This window comes from the organism of the source record quoted next, unplaced genomic scaffold (genome assembly GCF_019419815.1).
Source record: "Pyrus x bretschneideri cultivar Hongxiangsu unplaced genomic scaffold, Pyrus_bretschneideri_v1 Contig1, whole genome shotgun sequence".
NCBI classification, from domain to species: domain Eukaryota; kingdom Viridiplantae; phylum Streptophyta; class Magnoliopsida; order Rosales; family Rosaceae; genus Pyrus; species Pyrus x bretschneideri.
The window spans coordinates 15,281,825-15,300,836 of NW_025999390.1; the positions used below are offsets into that span (position 1 = coordinate 15,281,825).

The window sequence follows — 19,012 nt, forward strand, 5'->3', positions numbered from 1 at the left end:
TACAAATTATAAACTAATACAATTATACATAATATGAGTGTGCACATGTAATTTGACTTTGATGGTTCATCCTCTAGAACATAGGATTTGTGATCCACCTCACTAGTCACTACTTAACATTATACTCATAATACCTTTAAAATGAAGTTACACGCTTTGCCCGTCAATAACAATTTCACACTTTAAAAATACTTATATATGATGAATTTTTTTGTCTTAAATACAAATAAGAAGTTAACATGAATGTAGAAACTTTTCATTTAGTTGTTTTTACGAGTCACTTTCATATACGTGTCCGTTTTTAATTTGAGTTCGAAGACTTTTATAAATCATTTTCATTATGCGTCGGTTCTTAATTTGTATGTTAAAACGTAAGAAATCAAGTAGTGTTTATATTCTTTTATTCTTACATGACCTAATAAAATGTTAGGAGACGATATTATTATGTTATCTAATGCCCTTGTAAGTTGTTCTCACTAAAGAAGTAGATAGTGGCACATCCTCTTTCTCTAATCTATAGAGATTTGATCACTTTGGAGTTATAATTTCAATATTGTATGGCTTCCAGCACGAAGGCCATTTGACATACATGGATTCAATGGGTCCTAGTTGGGAAAAACATGCAGGTAAAAAGGTGAAAAGATTCAAGGATATAATTAAGCTGGTTTTGAATATCTTAAGTGATGTGTCTTTGTGTGCTTAATTACATGGTTTTCATAGTTAAACGACATCATTTTGCTTTGAAATCTCAGGGAGATATAATCCGAGTCATTGACATCACAAAATGTTTCACACCCAAATTATCTGAAGCCACATATGTGGGGGACAACATATATGTTTGCACTAAAATGTACTAGCATTATGTATGATCATTATACCATCATTGAGTATTAATAGGACATGACGTATACGTTTCTCAACCTTCTTCTCAACAAGTCAGTCATACAAATCATAGACCGATACCTCTAAATATCATTAATTAAAAGCACAGAAAAATTAGGTTACACACATGTTAAATTATAAAATTTGTCTGTAAAGAAGAATGAGTATTTTCAGGTAAAAAATGGAAAACCGGGTATTTTCCGTTTGGTAAAGGCAAATTCACATATCATGAATCAAGACACATCCTTGCTACCTTTTTTTTCTTATTTCTTTCGAGCACTTAAAGCAATAAAGATGAAAAATATTAGGTAAGATTGTCAATGTCAATGATTGGAGTTCCAATTTGTGGGAAAGGGCAAAATGTTCCAAGGATTATCGATGCTAACTACTTAATTCAGAGAGATAACAACAACCACTAAAAATAGGGTGAGGATACTTTGTAATATAGAATGAGACAGGCAAATCAAGTGGAGACGCCTTGATGCAGAAATTGGGTTTGGGCAACAAGAATATCACGTGTGTGTGGGAGGAGGATTTGCACGAAAGAGGGATTTGATTCGTTGCTCATGGCTTAAAAGGGTCCAAATGTGAGGCCATCAAGAGCTGGCGGCCTAGAATTAAAGCAACATAAACTCCAAAACTGTAGCGCTCACATCTCCCTCAAATTCTCCAAGTGTGGCTGCCGTGCCGCACACGACAGCACACTCAACGAGGGGTGAATGCATCCCGTAGTCTGAGTGTGTAGTTGTACGCGACAGAGCCGCACCCTATTGGATGTTCAAATGAATGTGTAAAATGTTGGGCTTTGTTGTTGTTAGGCATAAAGGTTGGACGGTGAAGGTGACGGCATCGCAAAACTAAGAAAAAAGTGGGGTACGCATGGCAAACTCCAAGAGGTGTTTGGCTCCACCCAACTCAATCACTCACACTTGGTGTTGGATTTATATTATTGATACATGTAATATGATAGGTTATACAATTGGACACACCAACGATGGGATGGGATGGGATGGGATCCGCTGCTAGGTGGGTGCACTGGTGGCAAATGCACCATCACCATGGTTCAATTTTGAAAGAGGGTGAGTGCTAACTTTTAAGTCCATGACCAAGAATAGTTTGTTTCCCATTTAAGGTGACAAGCTCAGTTTTCGACGAAGCTGCCCTGTACGTCACACTTAAATGGAGTAGGACGGAATGGGTCCAAATGCAAAGAGTCCATTCCCCTGTGCTGCCGTATAGGGCACCTTACGGAAGACTTTTTTTTCCTAAGGCTGGGGATATACTCCGGTGTTGTACGATTTTAACACAAGGAACACATAGGGCAGTGATAGTGTTGTGATGTCCTGTGAGTTACAAATCATTAAGTGACAAAAATGGTGAAAATAGGGAGGAAATTTCCAAATGTGAACGTCTTCAATAAATATAAAAAGTAGTCACATAGATATGTATCCATGGTTTCGACTTTAGTACAACAATATCAACTACAACAACAAGAAGGCCTTGACATTTCATGCGGGTTGAAACCTTCTGGGGAAAAAAATAGGGGATGATAAATTTTAGAGGGGCTAAATCTTTGAAACGAAGAATTTCCCGGAACAAGTTATTTCGATTTCTTAGTTCTTTCCTCCTCAGCTGCTGCCTTAGCAGCAGATTTGGCTAGGGTAGTGGATTTGAAAGCGCTTTTTGGGTTGAGTGCTTTTCGGATCTTAAAAACCGTCCATGCAGTTCCGACAGCATGTCCTGCTGCATCAAGCCCGTCGTTTGCAGCCTTACCTGCTTGTTCACCATACCTGCAGTACAGACATACTCCAGTGTTTACGTGACTATCACAGAAGCATAAATACCATTGAAAATCTTAAAGTAGTTCATCAACTATTGCTACTTAACGATGGGGTCAGAATACCCCTTCATCGATACCGGCAACAAACATAAATTGGGTATGGAACAAAGGGTTAACTTGTTGATCCGAAGCCAACACAAATGTCAATAGCCTCTTGCAGTGCATCCATAATATATAGTGAGCCAAAATATTAGGTCTGCTGTCCACATGAATCATGTTTATCTTTTCAGTCTTTATTTGTTTCATTTATGCTACATTACTCAAGCATCATGCACCTGGTGAACCTTACCTGTGGGAGACGAGGTCAGTTGTTACAGTAGATGACGTTGACATGACATTTTTCCCAGCAACTTCAACAGCATCACACACTTTGCCTAATTACATGAAAATATAAACAATTAAAATTCTACCATATGACTGAAAACGGTCATGTAATGATTACAGAAACAGAAAATGTAAAGATACTTAATAGATCATCTATGGTGGCATGTTAAATCTTAATACCTCATAGTCAAATATGGTTATATATCTATAGGTTTTGGATAAATACATGGCAACTCGCCATGATGGTCAGGAAAAAACAAAAAAATCTTTAGCTGCAACAAAATCAACCCTTCAATAAAGGATCAAAAAGAACATTTTTGGTCTGGAACTGAACTAAGAAATAGATTATCATTGTCTGGAACTGAACTAAGAAACAGATTATCATCACCACTCTTATAATTTATGAAACCCCCAAGAGACCCAGAGTTCCACTCTAAGCTGCAACGAAATGACACATATATACAGACAATTTGTGTATCATTCAGAGTGGAAGTATTATTAAAACCAAGATAGGAAGTAGGAACCGCAGACCAAAAGTTCTAATTAAAAATAAGTATTATCAGTTATTAAAGAGAGAATCAAAATCTAGGTATGGAGATAATCAACGTACAAAATCCATCCAGCGATGCTAGCAAAATTTCCCCAGGCAGATGACGGAAGAACTTCTTTCCCAGTTTGGAATTTACCACCGAACTTGTTAAGTATCCGGAAACTTTCAAAACCCCAGAAAGGACACCAGCTGCAACTTTCTGTGTCGTTTTGCTCACCTTCTTAACCCTACAGCAGAAACAAGTAAAGGTTAAGTTTTTATGAAAATGATTCTACAGACTCCAGAAAGAAAAGTGCAAGGACCCAAACACTCGACTAGAAGATGAGACCCTTGTTGTCTGTATAATCAATGTTCATAGACAGAGCTGTAGAACAATAAGGCAATGTCCAGATACTTGCAACTAATATCTTCCCTGGATCCTACAAGAACATGAGAAGATAAAGGACCAAACTCCAAATACGAAAATTAGTCTCGGGCATATATCTAAGTACGAAATCAGATTCATAATTTTTCCGCAATTAATCTGAATTAACATTTCAACACGTTCAATAAAAATGTGCATTGCAATATATGATATAAAACTTTATGTTTCCATGGAATATTTCACTTGCCCTTAGCATTCGGATTCCTCAGAGAAACAACCACAACAAGACATTTAGCATTTATTCCTCAGAAACAGACAACCAGAAGTAATGCATCCATCAAAGACACAAACAACATCAGAGACAAAGTATATATCCAAATCACAAGCAAAAACAACGGAAATTTTATACCTTTTAATCCTCCTCATGGTTTGGGGACTGACTTCCTTATTCGACCGCGGGTCCATCCGCTTCTTCATAACCTCATTCCCCAATTTCAACCTCTCCACCGTCACATCCCCACACCACAATATGCCCTTGATCAGCTGGCCCGACCCGGCCGCGATCAACTTGGCAGCCCTCCCATTGTAATCCTCCACATTCGGCGCCAATGTGGTCCAATACGCGGCGCTCCGCTCCTCCAACTCCTTTTTCTTCTCCGAGCTCAACTCCTCCGGCGAGGTCTCCAACGCCAGGGTATCGTCCAACGCCTCCCCTTTCTTCTTCGCCTTATCCGAAACCTTCTGAACCGAAAAACTGCAGTAACTCTTCAAAATCCCATCCAATTCCTTCACCAATCCCTCCTGCCCTTTCGACGCAATCGTCAATCCGTAGTTCAAAAAATTGTCCGGATCGTTCGTCTTCGCTTTCGGGTCCGATCCGGGCCCGGAGTCGGAATCCGGCGGGGCGTAGAGAGAGAAGAAGTAATGCGAGTCGTCGAGCTTGACGGCGCCTTCGTCCTTAGCCAGAGGCCACTGGATCTCATCGCCAACTCGGGCAAGGATGGCGACGATGTCGTCGCCCTGGAGGAGGCGTATGATCGTGAAGTCGCCGGAGGCGAGCTCAACACTGTAGTGCGTGTCGATTAAATTAACAATGGCGCCGGGGATTTTGATGAGAACCTCTTCGGAGGCCACAGGCGGTGCCGACGGTGGAGCCGATGCCTCAGACGGAGCAGAGGGTTGGTATTGGTAGGTAGGGTTAGGGTTTTTGGGGAATAGATTTTCGTAGAGGTCTTTCATGTCGAGGGAAGGGTAGAGATTTGGGGCTGAGGAGGTAGGGATTGAAGGTGCTTCTGGGTTCGAGTGGATGATCTCCGGGTAGAGGTGCTGTTTGGGAGCGGGGTTAGGGTTCGCCATGGCTGTGATTTCTTCTGTTTGTCTATGATTGGAGAAGATTAGGGTTTCAGGCGAAGCGAAATGATGGAGGAAGAAGATGGATGGGACCTTGGCGATCGGACTTTTCTCGAGATGGTGACCAGAGTTGGTATGACACGTGGCAGTTTTAAGATAATGCCAAGTAGGATTAAAGGAAGGTTACCTTCCCGCGCGTATACCTGTAGTAACGATTTTTTGTTTTTATCTTTTTTCTATTTTTAGAGGGAAAAAAGGATAAAAAGGAACATAACCGCCGCCACCGACCTACCTACACAAACACCCCACGACCAAAACAACCACTAGCCTAAAACCCAACTCCAAAGCTTCCGCCTTCCTCATTTTCGAAGCCCGAAAGCAGGTTTTCGCTCTTCCCCGGGGGAATGGCCCTAGGGAATAGCCCGAATGGGGCTCTATTTGTGCGAGCTTGACAAAACCTGCGGTATTTTGAGATATCAAATTTTAAAGTAAATTATTGTAACGGTCTCCCAACTTTAACCCAATTAGAGCAATGGTCACTCAACTCATCAAAACATGCAGCTATAATCATTTTCATCAACTCACTTAGAACTTCTGTCAAAATGAATCACGTATCATGCACGTGAGGCTGAATCAAGGGGCAAATATGAAAAATCAAATAAGAAAAATTATATCAATGATCCATCAACTTTAATCCAACTTCCTTAACTTTAATCCAACTTTCTAACATAACTCAAATTGACATAATTCTGACGAAGTTGACAAAAACGACCATAACTGCACATTTTGATGAGTTTAAGAGACTAATGATAATGAATTTTAGTTGAGAGATCATTGTTCCAATTTGATTAATGTTAAAGGACCATTGCTACAATTTACTTCAAATTTTAACGACGGAATCTGGGGACTGGGAGCCGTTTCAACGAGTGGGTGAATTGTAAACGGCTACAAATCGTCCTTTGCTAAATACTCAAATGTATAAAATCATGAACTATAATTAAAATAAAGGGAGTTTTAACAAAAAAAACCCACAGTATTGTTCACTTTAACGAAAAACCACATTTTTACATTAAAAAATCAATCTTGGTACTATTCACTTTACCCTTTATTTTTTCCTTATCATTAAAACTCAAAGTTTTTAGGCTCTTTTTATCAGTTTTCCTTAACATACAATGTAAAAAATTGACACACTAGTTGATACTCTAATAAAAATGAGTTCCATATTACAAACCAGGTTGGTAACAATACAAATATCAATTCGATGCAAGATACATTTCAATGTTGCACATTTTTTGCTGGAACGCCATCAGTTTATCTGAAGCCGTCCCAAGCAAATATGATAAAGATCAATGTAATGGTGTAAAAACGGAGCCTTCTGACCTGGCGAACAAACATCGATCCAAAGTTCAATCGTAATCCGAGTAGGGGGACGATCACTGAACGTTGGAGAGATTTGCTGCCTAATTAGAGGCATCGTTCAGCACAAGTTGGCAACAGACATGAACTGGGTGAATTCAGCAAACGAAACCTGCCTTTGAAAAGACAACTCCAGACATGCATCATTTCTCCTCCTCTTTTGGTGGTTTGTCTTCGTTCTTCTTCTGATCAGGCTTAGAAGAACAAACAAAATCAAATCAGCAAATGACAGGAACGAGTATAATTTAATCACACAAGTAAATCCAGGAAAAAGAAATCACATTATGTTAGGAAAGGATACAGAACTTCGCGTTAGGTGTGCAACTCAAGAATGATTTTTCAGCCTAGACCCGACACCTAGGTGATCTAGTTGAGCATCTTTGACAGATGTTGTGTATAGACCGCACTTAAAAGTTTAATTGAGGCTATTTCAAGAGGCCCAAAGATTGAAGCACTAAAGCACTTGAGGATGATATAGAGCTAGATGTGGTTACTATAGGGGTCCAAAAGAAGCCGGGATAATGTTACAACTCTCGATATGGATCAAGCCTGTAGCTGACCTAACTTGTTCACAAATTCCACTAAAGCATAAGCACTCAGTTGGATACACAGATAAAAACGCTACGAAAAGTACCGCTCATCTTAATGTTCCTAGAGTGCCTCAGTAACTGTCAATGACATATATTTAAATTCATTTTGGCTGGAGCATAATATTAGCACTCACCAGTTGCGATCTTTTCAAAGTTAAATAACAAGTTGAGCCTAGATTAATTGGACTAATACTATTTTCTTCCATTCATAAAACATAATCGGAAGTTTGATAATCTCACCTCTGACTGGTTTTGCATTGAAGCAAGCAAATCTTTAACTGAAGGATCATTTGGGTCAACCCCTGGAAGCTGCAAGAAACATTTAAATGTCATGTGATCAATTCACTAGAAGAGATACTTTTATACTGCATTTCTCCTCAGGGGAAGGAAAGAAAAAAAATGGGGGAATCTTATTGAAATACCGAGGCAAGGATGGAAGACACAAAAGACTGATCGGCCAGTAATTTACTCATATCCTTCTCGCTACCCGAATCTTTTCCCCCTTCCTGAACAGACATTTGAAGAGCTGCAAGCCCCAAATATCAGGAATTAAAGCTGAATGCTTATTTTGATAACGGAAATGATAGTGGTAAATTACAGAATATATGACAGAAGAGTACTATATTAATTAAATTAACCAAAGCAGTTCTGTCACATGCTCAGAATTTCAGGATTTCTGCCAGTTGTTAAATGGACAGAGCCAAATGGTGCATAACAACACATTTTTCAGAAGCAAAATGACTCCAAAACAAGCAGCACATGCTTATTACTAAATGGTTAAAGCTTCCCATTTTCTGCAATAGCACCTTACTCTAGATTCCTAGTCCAACCAATGAGAAATTACAACAAACTAACATTTTTCTTCAACCTATGCACCCATACATGAATGGAGTATGGTAAAATATAAAAACTCACCAAGAGCCAATTCTGGATCAGTTGCCTCGGACATATCTGTGTCTCGAATATCATCGCTGGAGGCAGGTTCATCCATCGACATTGCAAGGGCCTGTTGTAGCAGGGCATTCTCATCATCCTGTTGTCAGTTTATGGTCAGTTAACATAGCACATGATGAGTTCTCTTTCATGCTAAGGACAAAACAAAAGATAAGGCATAACAAAGAAATAAAGACATTTAAAATAACCCAAGAACAGAATCAATCAGAGCTCGTGGGTTCTAGCAAACTTCATGGTATGTTAGGCAATAGAACATATTTTTCTTGTAATGCTACACCCTCACTGACCACCTTATTAAAAATAAATAAAAAACAAGAAAATAAAGAAAGGGCACCCACCATGAAATCACTACTCTTATTCTCAGCTTCAGAAGTTCCAACACTGGCACGATCAGTCATCGTTGCATCTTGTGAGCTGGATTGCCCCTCCCCTCCTTTTTCCTGTTTGGCAGCATCCTCGGATGCCTTTTTAGCAGCTGCTTCTTGTCTGGCCCTCTCTTCTTCCATTGAAACTCTAAGAGCAAGGGCAAGCTCAGGATCCAGGTTTGGATCCACGCCGAAATCAAAACCAGAGACACCACCTGCGGCAGCAGCTGCTGCTGCTGCGGCAAAACCACTCCCGCCTTCCCCATCTCCGGTGAAGATAGGTGTACTGCCGCAACAGAAAAGAAAACATAGATAAAAAATTCCAAGGGTAAAGTTCACCAATCCTCCATGAACTGTATTTCGTAACCTATATTAGTTTTTGAAGTTCAAAATTCGACACTCAAACCCCTAAATGACACTGATGTTTTCATTCATTCAACTCCTAACTCTTGAACCAAGGTGGCCTATAACTAAGTGCTAAAGTACCACTGAATTCACCACTTTGCTATAAAATATCAACAAAAGTCAAGTTTTGGACCAACTAAACAAAAAGTTTGTTAACTAGAAGATTAAGTGTTACATTTACGGATTTTCATATAAAAAGTGTCATATTAAAAGTTTTTTTTTTTCAAATAAAAGAGTGTCATGTTTAAAGTTCAGGGTGCTAATATGAGACCCAAGTACAGTTCAGGGGTATTCACTCAACTTTTAAGGATTAAAACTTAACGATTTTGAGGAAGCAATAAAAAAAAACTGACCTTATAAGTACATCAGATAGAGCACTTGGACCTGCTGGTACATGAACAATGTGGCTGGTGTCATTATTGTTCACAGCAGCAAGTAGTGCTTCTAGCTTCTCTGTCTTAGCTTCATCTTCTTCACCAAAATTGACAATATCAAGGGCCACGCTGTTCTTCTTTAACTTCCTTCCAATCATCTCTAAAAGCTTTTTGTCATGTTTGACAGTACTGAAACACACATAAGTCAAAATGATCAATATGTAAGTAACTAGCAAATACCAAAATGAAAAGAAAAGCATGGCTTGGATTATGAACCTTCCGGCGAACACAATAATTCTCTGTTGCTGTTTCTTATTTTGGCGATGCTTGAGAGCCAATTGAGCCACCTGAATGCCAGCAGCCAGGTTCATCTCACCACCTATTTCTAAACCTAGATTTTCAAAAGGGGTCAAAATATCAATGAATGCATTCTATTATAGATAACAAGCACAATTCACTTAAAATGAGAATGAGGATGTAGTCAATAAGGAGTCAAAGACTTGCACTACATTAAAATGTTCAAAACTTCAATAACACTACAAACCATACGTGTGAGAAATTAAAGTAAAAGCACTTACCATGCATGCATGCCAGAATCTTGCCAAGATCACTGGTTGGAGTGACCAAAACACGAACACCTTTTCCTGCCATGGTGAGAATTCCTACCGTATTCTCCGGATTAGACTGTAGACAAAAACCCATACGACTTCACTTCAGATTGAAAACCAAGAAGCAACCATTACGATCATATAACTGAACAACAACAAAAACCCAACCACAAAAAGCTCCCATCTTTCCCTCTCTAGATGCAATGAACGCACCAGAACACAGTCAAATGACAATCTACCAATATGTTAAACAACAGAACGCAATTCAAATCCCAAAAGTTACATAATTCCAATGAAGCAATGTTTAGTGGGAGATTATAATCAACTAATGCAAATAAGCTGAGCTCAACCCGCTAAGGCATTCGAAGTTTTACTATCCTATCTCGAACTACCCAACAACCAAACAAACAATTACGGAAATAAATAGCAATACACAATTAGTAATCATAAATCTTTACCTGGGTTTTAGCGCCGCAAATCAGATTAACAGCATCGGCCTGAGCTTGAAACCTGGACGGGGCGTAATCGCCGTTCCGCATCCATTCCGAATTATCAATGCAGATCATTGTCGCCTGTCCAGCAAAGCAACGCGAACAATATACGAACAAAATAACCAAAATTAAAACCCTAATTCGCGAGAAAGACGAAGAATTTGGGGAATTTGAACTTGCAGTGCAGAAATTAATCGAGGTCGTGAAGGGAAATTAGGGTTTCGGAACTCTTACCTCGAGCACCATGGTTGCAGATTGCGGAGAAAGATCGAGACAGATTGATCGAGAAGAAAATAAAAGTGAGAAGTTCCTCTCCTGTGAGTTCTAATTATAATTTTGTATTTCACTTTATCAGGTGCAGACCAGGATTTTCGAGCGAAAGCTGTACAGAAAATTCTACCAATGACATGCTGCCACGTAAGGTTTGAGTCCCTGGTATGGCCTAAAGAGGAAATTAAATGGCCTAAACAGAAAATTATAGCAATGGTACCTTAACTTTAACTAAATTGGAGCAATGGTCACTCAACTAAAATTCATGAATATTTGTCTCTTAACTCATCAAAACCTGCAACTATGGTCTTTTTCGTCAACTCTAATAGAACTTTTTTCAAAATGAATCATTTGTCACGCACGTCAGGTTGAATCAATGAGAAAATATGAAAAAACAAAATAAGAAAATTGTAGTAATGGTCCCTCAACTGTAACCAAGATCAATGGTTTCTCAATTTTAACCCAATTGGAGAAATGGTCACTCAATTTTAACCCAATTGTGGTAATGGTCCTTCCAACATAACTCATTTTGACGGATTTATGACAGAGTTGACGAAATTGACCATAACTGCATGTTGTAATAAATTAAAGGATTGATAGTCATGAATTTTTAGTTAAGGAACTAATGTTCCAATTAAGTTAAAATTGAAGAACCATACTATAATTTTTTCGGCCTAAGAAAGTCTTTTGCATGGATACTGGATTGTATTAAGCTCAAGCCCGTCTATGTCCGATCATGATTCTTCTGGCCCAGGTGCTTCTCTAATACTGTACAAACTAAACTGAGCCGCACCAGACACTTCAATTTTTTCAATTTTGACGTTTGAAACCGAACCAAGAACTGAGATATCTTATCCTTATAATCTGGATCAAGACTCGCCTCGAGCTGAAAGATCTTATCCTCTTCAGCTCGTTTCAAGAGAGTTGTACCGTTTATGGTGGGAGGCCAATAAAGATTCGACTCATTCCACATACTTTTGAGATATCCCAGATGTTGAATGAAGGGTTTGCCGTTTCGACAGCTTGCTGCAATGGTAAGACATGGAACTTTCTATGAAGATTCATCCATTGGAATTCCACTTTCCGTAGCTTAAATGAATTTAACATAGATTATCATATCGTTTGTCAATAAAAAGAACTGTAGTTGGAGACAACAGAATGTTTGCATACTCGTGAATTCACACATTTAATCTAGGAAGGTATTCAATTCAATGTAATCATGGCCGCCTTTGATATTTTAGAGCCGCCTTTGATATTTTAGAGCTTCGTATATTCTTTTTTTTCTTTTCAAAGTTTAACTAAAGTTCAACGCCGGAATAAGAGGATAAGAGTCAAATTTTCGTCAATATTTGCAATTACGTAACCATGATTTTATTCCCCTTCCTCATACTTGGAAGTGATACATTCTTCCTCAAGTACATGCCATACACTATCCACACAGAAAATCAGAGTACAGATATAGATATTACTTGCCACCCAAGAAATTAGAGCTCTGCTTCTGTTTCCTTCTGCTGGTCCACATCTTCTTCCTTTTTTGGTAGCTCATCTTCTGGCTTTTTCTGGTCAGCGTCTTCCGGCTTAGTAACAGGAAAATTATGCTCGACCCAAGCAAGATAGCCTCCTCCCATGTTCCTCACATGCTCGAAACCCTATCATTTCATTGACAATCTTCTAAGAATTTGATAGAAATGAAAGAACAAATATGAACAGGGTGAAAGGTGGGATCATATGCACAAACAAAACCAGTTACAAACTTTTACTAAAAACATAAAGTCGGGGGACACCAAACCGTGGTTTTCAGAAGGCTTATAGTCGGTTTAGTGATCCCCAATTCTATTTTTTTATTAAACATCTGTAATCGGTTCTAAAATATGCACAAATCGAAACAGATTTGAGAATACGAACAGCAGCCTGAAGATCAGCAGTTGCATAAAGGGATCTGACACCACTTTGACAACCCTGTAAATATAATATCAGTCAGACATTTACCAGAAATATGTTCTTGATTCTTAGTAAAACGCTACAAGATAAACCATGAAAGTTGACAGTAAAAAAAATACCACAACAAGAAGGTCATCTTTTTTGCAAGCAGATGAAACCTCTTCCAAAAACTGGGGATTTTTTACCCTTCCTAGGTAAAAGAAGACATGAAATTCATTACTTTCAAGGTAAATACGAATAAAAAGTAGTGAAAACAGAAGTTACAGCCACCTTCAGGTGTATTGAACATGTAAGGAATGTTCAAAATCTTCTTTACATCCACATGCCCTTTCTTGTACTCCTCCTCCGTCCTATCACAAATAACATAAATTAAAAACCCAATTGAAAAGTTTGAACTTAGGCCATTTGTGTTTGTTTGTATAGGAAGCCCTTCTGCTCATAAACGCTTTTACCATAAGTGCACTATTAGAAACACGTTGAAATTTTTATTAAAATTCAAGTAATCCTGGTAAAGCAATTGGTAGTACTTATAGAGAACGCGTTTCTTCGTAACACTTTTAAGTACGCAGGAGAGTTTCTAGTTGTCAAAAAACGCTTTTTAACTCTTATAGAAGCAGTCCGTAACGTGCCGTTGCTCTCATAAAGTTCACTAATTTGAGAAAAAAAAAAAAGGAAAAAATAAACCGGAAAGAGAGTTCTTTACCTAACATCCAAATAACCATAGCCAGATTCGAGCAGATGTTTGGCTTCTTGAACATCAACGGTGACAACCTCCGATCCCGAGCTGCAACATAACAGAACAACACCCAGCAAACCCCATTTAAGAATTTTGGAAAAATAAAATTTAGAAATTAATTTGACTGCAAATCTGGATAGAAAAAGTCACCTTCCAAAAGAACCCATGAGGAAGAACTGCTGTTATATGAGTAGCTCTGGTTTTTGTGAGATCTGGTGGCTGTCTGGTTAATTTTCCCAGAAAAACCAGCTGAGGATAGAAAATGTGGGGTGAGAGGAATTTAGTGCTGCTGTGGTAGACTGGTAGCTCATTTTTTTGTGGGGAAGAGTGCCTATAGATAGGGAGTTAACTAATTGCAGTTCCAGTCACGTAGGGCCACATGACATCTTGCCACCCAAGGATGAGAACCCACCTTTGATGTGAAATTGACCGAATTCATGGCTTATATACAAAAGTGGGTTATGTCTGTTAACACCTTATGATAAATTCTTTGTACAGAATGTCCGTTCTTTTTTAAATGGACAACTAAAATTTGAAAGAGATTAGTTAGTTAATAATTGAAATCCGAGTTTGAAAAAGGTTAGTAGAAATGAGATTTTCTTAACATCATTTGGTATCACTTGAACTTAAAATGTGTTATATTTCTTGAATCTTAATCCTAACATTCGATTCTAGAAACATTTTATTTTAACGAGTTATTTTTGTATGTGCGTCAAACTGTGATTCACATAATTATTATTAGGAGAAATTATGTTCGCGTCCTTCATTTTGTTACTCCATTGATTAAAATCTTATTTCTTTTCAATTTTTGATCAAAGTCCTTGGTATTAATAACATCATTAATTATTTTAATAATAAAATATTTTTTTATTTCTAAATATATTCATTTAATGTTAAAAATGTTACAATTAGTATATTTATATTTATGACTAAATTTTTTATCATATATTTTTTTGTTTTAGTTTGTACTCATTTTTAATTTGTAATTCTTTTTTTAACTTGTACCAATTTTCTTTTAAGTTTTAATTTGTACCCATATATTAATTTCTTTTTGTGCCCATATTTTTTAAAGTTTATTTGTATTTGTACCCATATATATATATATATTTTTTTTATTTGTACTTTTTATTTTGCTAAATGTACCCATGCTAATTATATGTACCCATTCATGTAAAACTTTTTAATCTTAAAATGTGCTCATTCTTAAATATACCAATTTGTTGTATGTAAAATGTACCTTTTTTTATTATATATATATATAATCTATTCAATTTTTTTTTCTAATCCATTTTTAAACTTATATGGGTACATTCTTTTTTCCTTGATTTTAAAATGTATACATGTCAAGTTTAATCGAAGAAAATTACTAATGTTATTAAGCCTAATATCTTTTTTTTTATTTTTTTATTTTTTTGGTGATGTTGAAGAATGTACCCATGTTTTGATACAATAAATTTTTTGGTTAATTTTGATGAATGTACCCATGTTTATATATACACACACAATAGTATATTTATATTTTAATATTTTTAATCCCACAAATTATGGTTTTTTTATTTAAAATCTCATTTATATAAACAACTAAAATTTCTAATTTTTAATTTAAAAAACATAGTAAAGTACATAGAAATAAATTGTCACATTAATTTCTGGGACCTCGATCAAAAATTAAAAACCAACAAGGTTTCCATCAAAGAATATTCATAACTAAAGACCGCATACAAAATCTTCCTTATTATTATTTATTGTAATATAATTATACAGTTATTCAACCAACATGCTTGAGAATCATTTTTTCTCACAAACGATAGAGTTAGTGAGTTAAAATGTTAGTTGTTGGAGGAGAGGAGAATCGCTAGAGATCAACCCTGCAACAAGGTGCACATGCATCATTGCTTTGCGCTACTTCCGTAAAGTGCCATCTACAAAGATGGAGTTGGCCTTTGTGCAATCCACATCCACATCCACATCCACTAATCACTATCTAAATTATATCGAAGTCGACTAATACACTAGATACATTTACACCTAAATTATATAATCCTACCGTGTAATCCATTCAAGAGCAATGGGGCAAAAGACACCTGAGCTTCAAGCAACACATGCAGATTTGCAGAGGATCATTAAACTTTTTGTCCCTGTTTGCTGAGCTGGTGATTCATATGAACGGATTTGCGTAGGAGAGCGCCGATCAATCTTTGTATTCAAGTTGCGTTGAAGATTTACGCTCTCACGGAAACTTTGAAACAGCAGCTGTTACAGGTATTTTCATGGCAGTGCAGACAGATATCATCCTTATGTCTCTTCAATCCACGCGATGGAACACATTCGGGTGGAGTTATGGATGTTCACAATAAACAGGAGGAACACTGAAAAGAAACCATAACACAACGTTGGATGTAAGTATAGCAATGGTGTTAATGACAGAACAAGCCTCACAGACTCAAGGGTAATAGAAAAAAGAGCATGCTTTAGGCGAGGATCATGACTAGCAAGCATTTGAAAACCGAAAGGAATTGCTGATATAGATTTGGAAATAATTTTTGCTTTGATTTTGACATCTGATTCGCCAAAATGGCCGATGAAATGGTCAACGGGCAACCGAGACACGGGCGTGACCAATTCCAGCCACTCCAAACCGACATTCCATCTCGTTCACAAAAAGGTTATTCATCCTTTTGCTGAAATACGAGGTTAAAACAAATTCAAACTTCAAAATAACTAATCTCGATACCTTGAAAGTCATATTTTCCATTCACTAATTGTATAACCAGGATTTTCTCTTGATCTGCAAGAAGAGAGTACCCAAAATTTCAGTATAATAATAAAAGTAACCCCATAACCTGAAAAAGTGAGGACGGACCCAATTATCTTACCTCGGCAGTCGCAATTTTCATTCGTATATCATGCTTGCACACTGGGCAGTTTCTTCCCCATTTTCTCAGCCATGAATCCACACAACTTGAATGAAATTCTGCAAGCAGATCTCAAGCTGATTAACAGAAATCTACAAACTTCGAATGACAAGGCGAGGAAGCAAATCTAAACTACGAAATCACCCTTTTGATTAAGGCCAAAGTCAATTGCCTAATACGACGATAGTCATTTCACGTCCCTAACATTTTAGGCTATAATCAACATTAGAATTTAACAGCTTTGAACAATCAAACCGTTAACATGATATATCTACTTATATGTACTTTATAGCGGACATGGTGAGAATAGCAGCTTCTTTGAGTTCTTTCTTCTTAGAATGGACTTTGTATTCTAATATTTGTGATGAGAACTTGCACATGTCCGCAATATGAAAGTTCATACCTCGAGTTCTTCTACATTGTAATTTATGAACAGTTGGAAGTCTTCTGAGGTATTATCAAGGTAAGAGGCAAACATGTACTATGATGTCTACAAGTAAGACTTTGTGGCTTGATGAAACTGACACCAGCAACTATGATGAAAATGCAAGGGATATAAACGTGAGGGAACATCTTAAAATTACCATGCTGGCAGGGAAGAACTTTAAGAATTTCGGAATCTTTGTAATTCTCAAGGCAGATGGCGCAAGTTTCTTCATTGTGGGATTCATCCAAACCAGCAGAACTGAATGTGAAGCAAGGGAGAGCATCAACAATCTCGGTATCCGCACTTTCAGGAAGCTGGTTTCTTCCTTGAGAATAGGGCCAGCGCCAGTCTCTCTGAGCACAGTAGGCAATTATAAGGAGACCCAATACGGTTAGAAATGAGATCGATACAGCAAACACCAACCAGGCCTTTTCATTTGGCAATAGGAAGATGCAGCATTCCCCTTCTTCCCCACGAGCATGCTCCTTTAGCATTTCACCAGATGCTTTCGAAACAAATACAGAACGAATTGTAACATTCTTGCTGTTTATCATCACTGAAAAAAGAGGACAAAAATCATTATAAATTATAACAGCCTCAACGAATATCCACAATTTCACAGCAGGCAAAGGGTAACACGTACAGCAGACTTGGACTCCAATACAATCTTCAACGACATAAGAGCAGCCATAACTACATATGAAACGAGCAAGGAAAATGTAAAAGAAGCAAACAGAAATTTCAAGGGACACGGTTACTCACTGTGAACCAATTTTTCTTTCCTATCATCATAAACAATCACAGCATGAAATCCGGCATTTTGAGCGTGTTGCACTTTATCCTCAAAAGTGCATTCACCTCTTTCTACTAAAGCAAACCTCGTTATATCGGTTTCACTTGCTTGAAGACCATTGCGTAGAGGCGAGCAGGCATGCAAAGGGTCCGACACAAGCAAAACTCCACATATTTCAGGGCTACTGACAGCACCAGCTATCACAGTATTCAGATTTCAATGATTAGCAAAAGCATTTAGTCGAAAAAGCGAATTAAGTCCAAATATAATCCTGAAAGTAAAGCGATAATATGATTTTGTTGCTTCATTTAGAGCCCGTTCGACAACCATTTCAGTTTTTAACTTTCCGAAAACTTGTTTGGCAACATTTTCTAGTTTTCAATTTTCAACTAAAATTTGAAAGCTACTTTTGCGAATTTTCAAATTTTGGTTTTGTTAAACTGGAAACAGTTGCCAAACTGAAAACGAAATGGTTATCCAACACCTTAGCTCAACCAAAACCCCAAAAATCGAAATTCATTTAATTCAAATCGAAAGCTGATGCCAGCTGAAGAAAACAAAAGGAAGGAAATTTATTAGACTAGTTATCCCACATTTTCTCAGCAACCAAACAGCAAAAGATGGTAAGTTACCAAATTTGGCGGGAAGGTCGGCGACAAGAATTCCAGATGGTTGGAGAACAACATTAGCAGTGCTTAGTTGGAGAAGGAAAAAGCAAGCAATCACAGAGAATCCCACTACAGCTTGCCCCATCTTCCTCTCTCTCTCTCTCAGCTCCAAATTACCTAAATTAAACACAAAATTAATTAAAAAATTAATCAAAATTTAGTTTAAGCAATTAGTGATTAAATAAACCAAAAATTGAAAGCAAAAATAGAAAATAAGCAAAGGGCATACCGATTCAGTGAGCTTATGAGATTAGCGAGACTGAAAAACCTCAGAATCGCCCGGAGAGCTGAAAAATGCCAAAGTTTCCAACCTGTCAACGGTTTTTTTATTTTTTTTTCCAAAAGGATTTTAACGAAATATTTTCGATACTGTTTATTTTAATGAAAAATTATATTTTTATATTAAAAAAATTAATTCTGATACTATTTACTTTACCCTTTATTTTGTCTTTACAATTAAAACTCAAAATTTTCAAACCGTTTTCTTTAATTTTTATTTTTTCTAATTTATTTGATCCATACGGTGCCGTTTCGAGTTTTAACCTTAAGCCGAAAATGCTTTGGTTTTCAGCACTGATTTGATTTATTTATGAGAAAACTTGATATAAGTTCAATTTTTTTAACTTAATTTATTAAAATAAGTTCAATTCGTTAAATTTAATTATTTAATTATCAATAATTATCTATTCAATAATAAGATTTATTATAAAAATCAAATTTCTTCCTAATTAACTTTTTGATTATTTCTT

The 19,012-nt window shown here is 37.1% G+C and overlaps 3 protein-coding genes across 4 annotated transcripts; all 3 read right to left on the minus strand.

Annotated features, from left to right (window-relative positions):
• Window positions 1–2,276: 2,276 nt before the first annotated feature.
• On the minus strand, window positions 2,277–5,545 carry LOC103953470 (protein EARLY-RESPONSIVE TO DEHYDRATION 7, chloroplastic). Of its 2 annotated transcripts, XM_009365205.3 has the most exons (4): window positions 4,370–5,478; window positions 3,657–3,823; window positions 3,012–3,096; window positions 2,277–2,672 (listed from the first exon to the last, which is right to left on the minus strand). In XM_009365205.3, exons 1-4 carry the CDS (start codon window positions 5,314–5,316, stop codon window positions 2,483–2,485), a joined length of 1,389 nt encoding a protein of 462 aa, XP_009363480.2. In that variant the 5' UTR covers window positions 5,317–5,478; the 3' UTR covers window positions 2,277–2,482. The 2 variants fall into 2 exon arrangements, with proteins under 2 accessions (XP_009363480.2, XP_048444570.1); XM_048588613.1 differs by lacking the exons at window positions 2,277–2,672; window positions 3,012–3,096; window positions 3,657–3,823 and adding an exon at window positions 3,830–4,015 and having other exon boundaries at window positions 4,370–5,545.
• Window positions 5,546–6,504: 959 nt separating this feature from the next.
• On the minus strand, window positions 6,505–10,907 carry LOC103953471 (26S proteasome non-ATPase regulatory subunit 4 homolog). Its single transcript, XM_048588619.1, has 10 exons — window positions 10,748–10,907; window positions 10,481–10,594; window positions 9,993–10,098; window positions 9,691–9,805; window positions 9,394–9,603; window positions 8,609–8,921; window positions 8,232–8,349; window positions 7,739–7,842; window positions 7,557–7,625; window positions 6,505–6,920 (listed from the first exon to the last, which is right to left on the minus strand). Exons 1-10 carry the CDS (start codon window positions 10,757–10,759, stop codon window positions 6,870–6,872), a joined length of 1,212 nt encoding a protein of 403 aa, XP_048444576.1. The 5' UTR covers window positions 10,760–10,907; the 3' UTR covers window positions 6,505–6,869.
• A 1,231-nt stretch (window positions 10,908–12,138) lies between these two features.
• LOC103953473 (receptor homology region, transmembrane domain- and RING domain-containing protein 1-like) lies at window positions 12,139–18,615 on the minus strand. Its single transcript, XM_048581138.1, has 11 exons — window positions 18,493–18,615; window positions 18,228–18,380; window positions 17,565–17,792; window positions 16,960–17,358; window positions 16,337–16,434; window positions 16,232–16,248; window positions 13,428–13,508; window positions 12,995–13,074; window positions 12,844–12,914; window positions 12,689–12,742; window positions 12,139–12,432 (listed from the first exon to the last, which is right to left on the minus strand). The coding sequence occupies exons 2-11, from the start codon at window positions 18,346–18,348 to the stop codon at window positions 12,268–12,270; spliced, it is 1,314 nt and encodes a 437-aa protein (XP_048437095.1). The 5' UTR covers window positions 18,349–18,380; window positions 18,493–18,615; the 3' UTR covers window positions 12,139–12,267.
• Between the last annotated feature and the right edge of the window lie 397 nt (window positions 18,616–19,012).

Excerpts from the sequence above, each read along its gene's own strand:
- LOC103953470 (XM_009365205.3), bottom strand. The coding sequence starts at position 5,316 with ATGGCGAACCCTAACCCCGCTCCCAAACAGCACCTCTACCCGGAGATC. Across the intron at positions 3,824-4,369 it reads ACCATGAGGAGGATTAAAAG|GGTTAAGAAGGTGAGCAAAA; the intron begins GTATAAAATTTC and ends TTTCTGCTGTAG. Across the intron at positions 3,097-3,656 it reads AGCATCGCTGGATGGATTTT|GCAAAGTGTGTGATGCTGTT; the intron begins GTACGTTGATTA and ends TCATGTAATTAG.
- LOC103953473 (XM_048581138.1), bottom strand. The coding sequence starts at position 18,348 with ATGGGGCAAGCTGTAGTGGGATTCTCTGTGATTGCTTGCTTTTTCCTT. Across the intron at positions 16,435-16,959 it reads AGTTCTTCCCTGCCAGCATG|AATTTCATTCAAGTTGTGTG; the intron begins GTAATTTTAAGA and ends ATCTGCTTGCAG. Across the intron at positions 13,075-13,427 it reads TATGGTTATTTGGATGTTAG|GACGGAGGAGGAGTACAAGA; the intron begins GTAAAGAACTCT and ends TATTTGTGATAG.
- LOC103953471 (XM_048588619.1), bottom strand. Across the intron at positions 10,099-10,480 it reads TTTGCGGCGCTAAAACCCAG|TCTAATCCGGAGAATACGGT; the intron begins GTAAAGATTTAT and ends TTTTGTCTACAG. Across the intron at positions 6,921-7,556 it reads CAATGCAAAACCAGTCAGAG|CCTGATCAGAAGAAGAACGA; the intron begins GTGAGATTATCA and ends TGTTCTTCTAAG.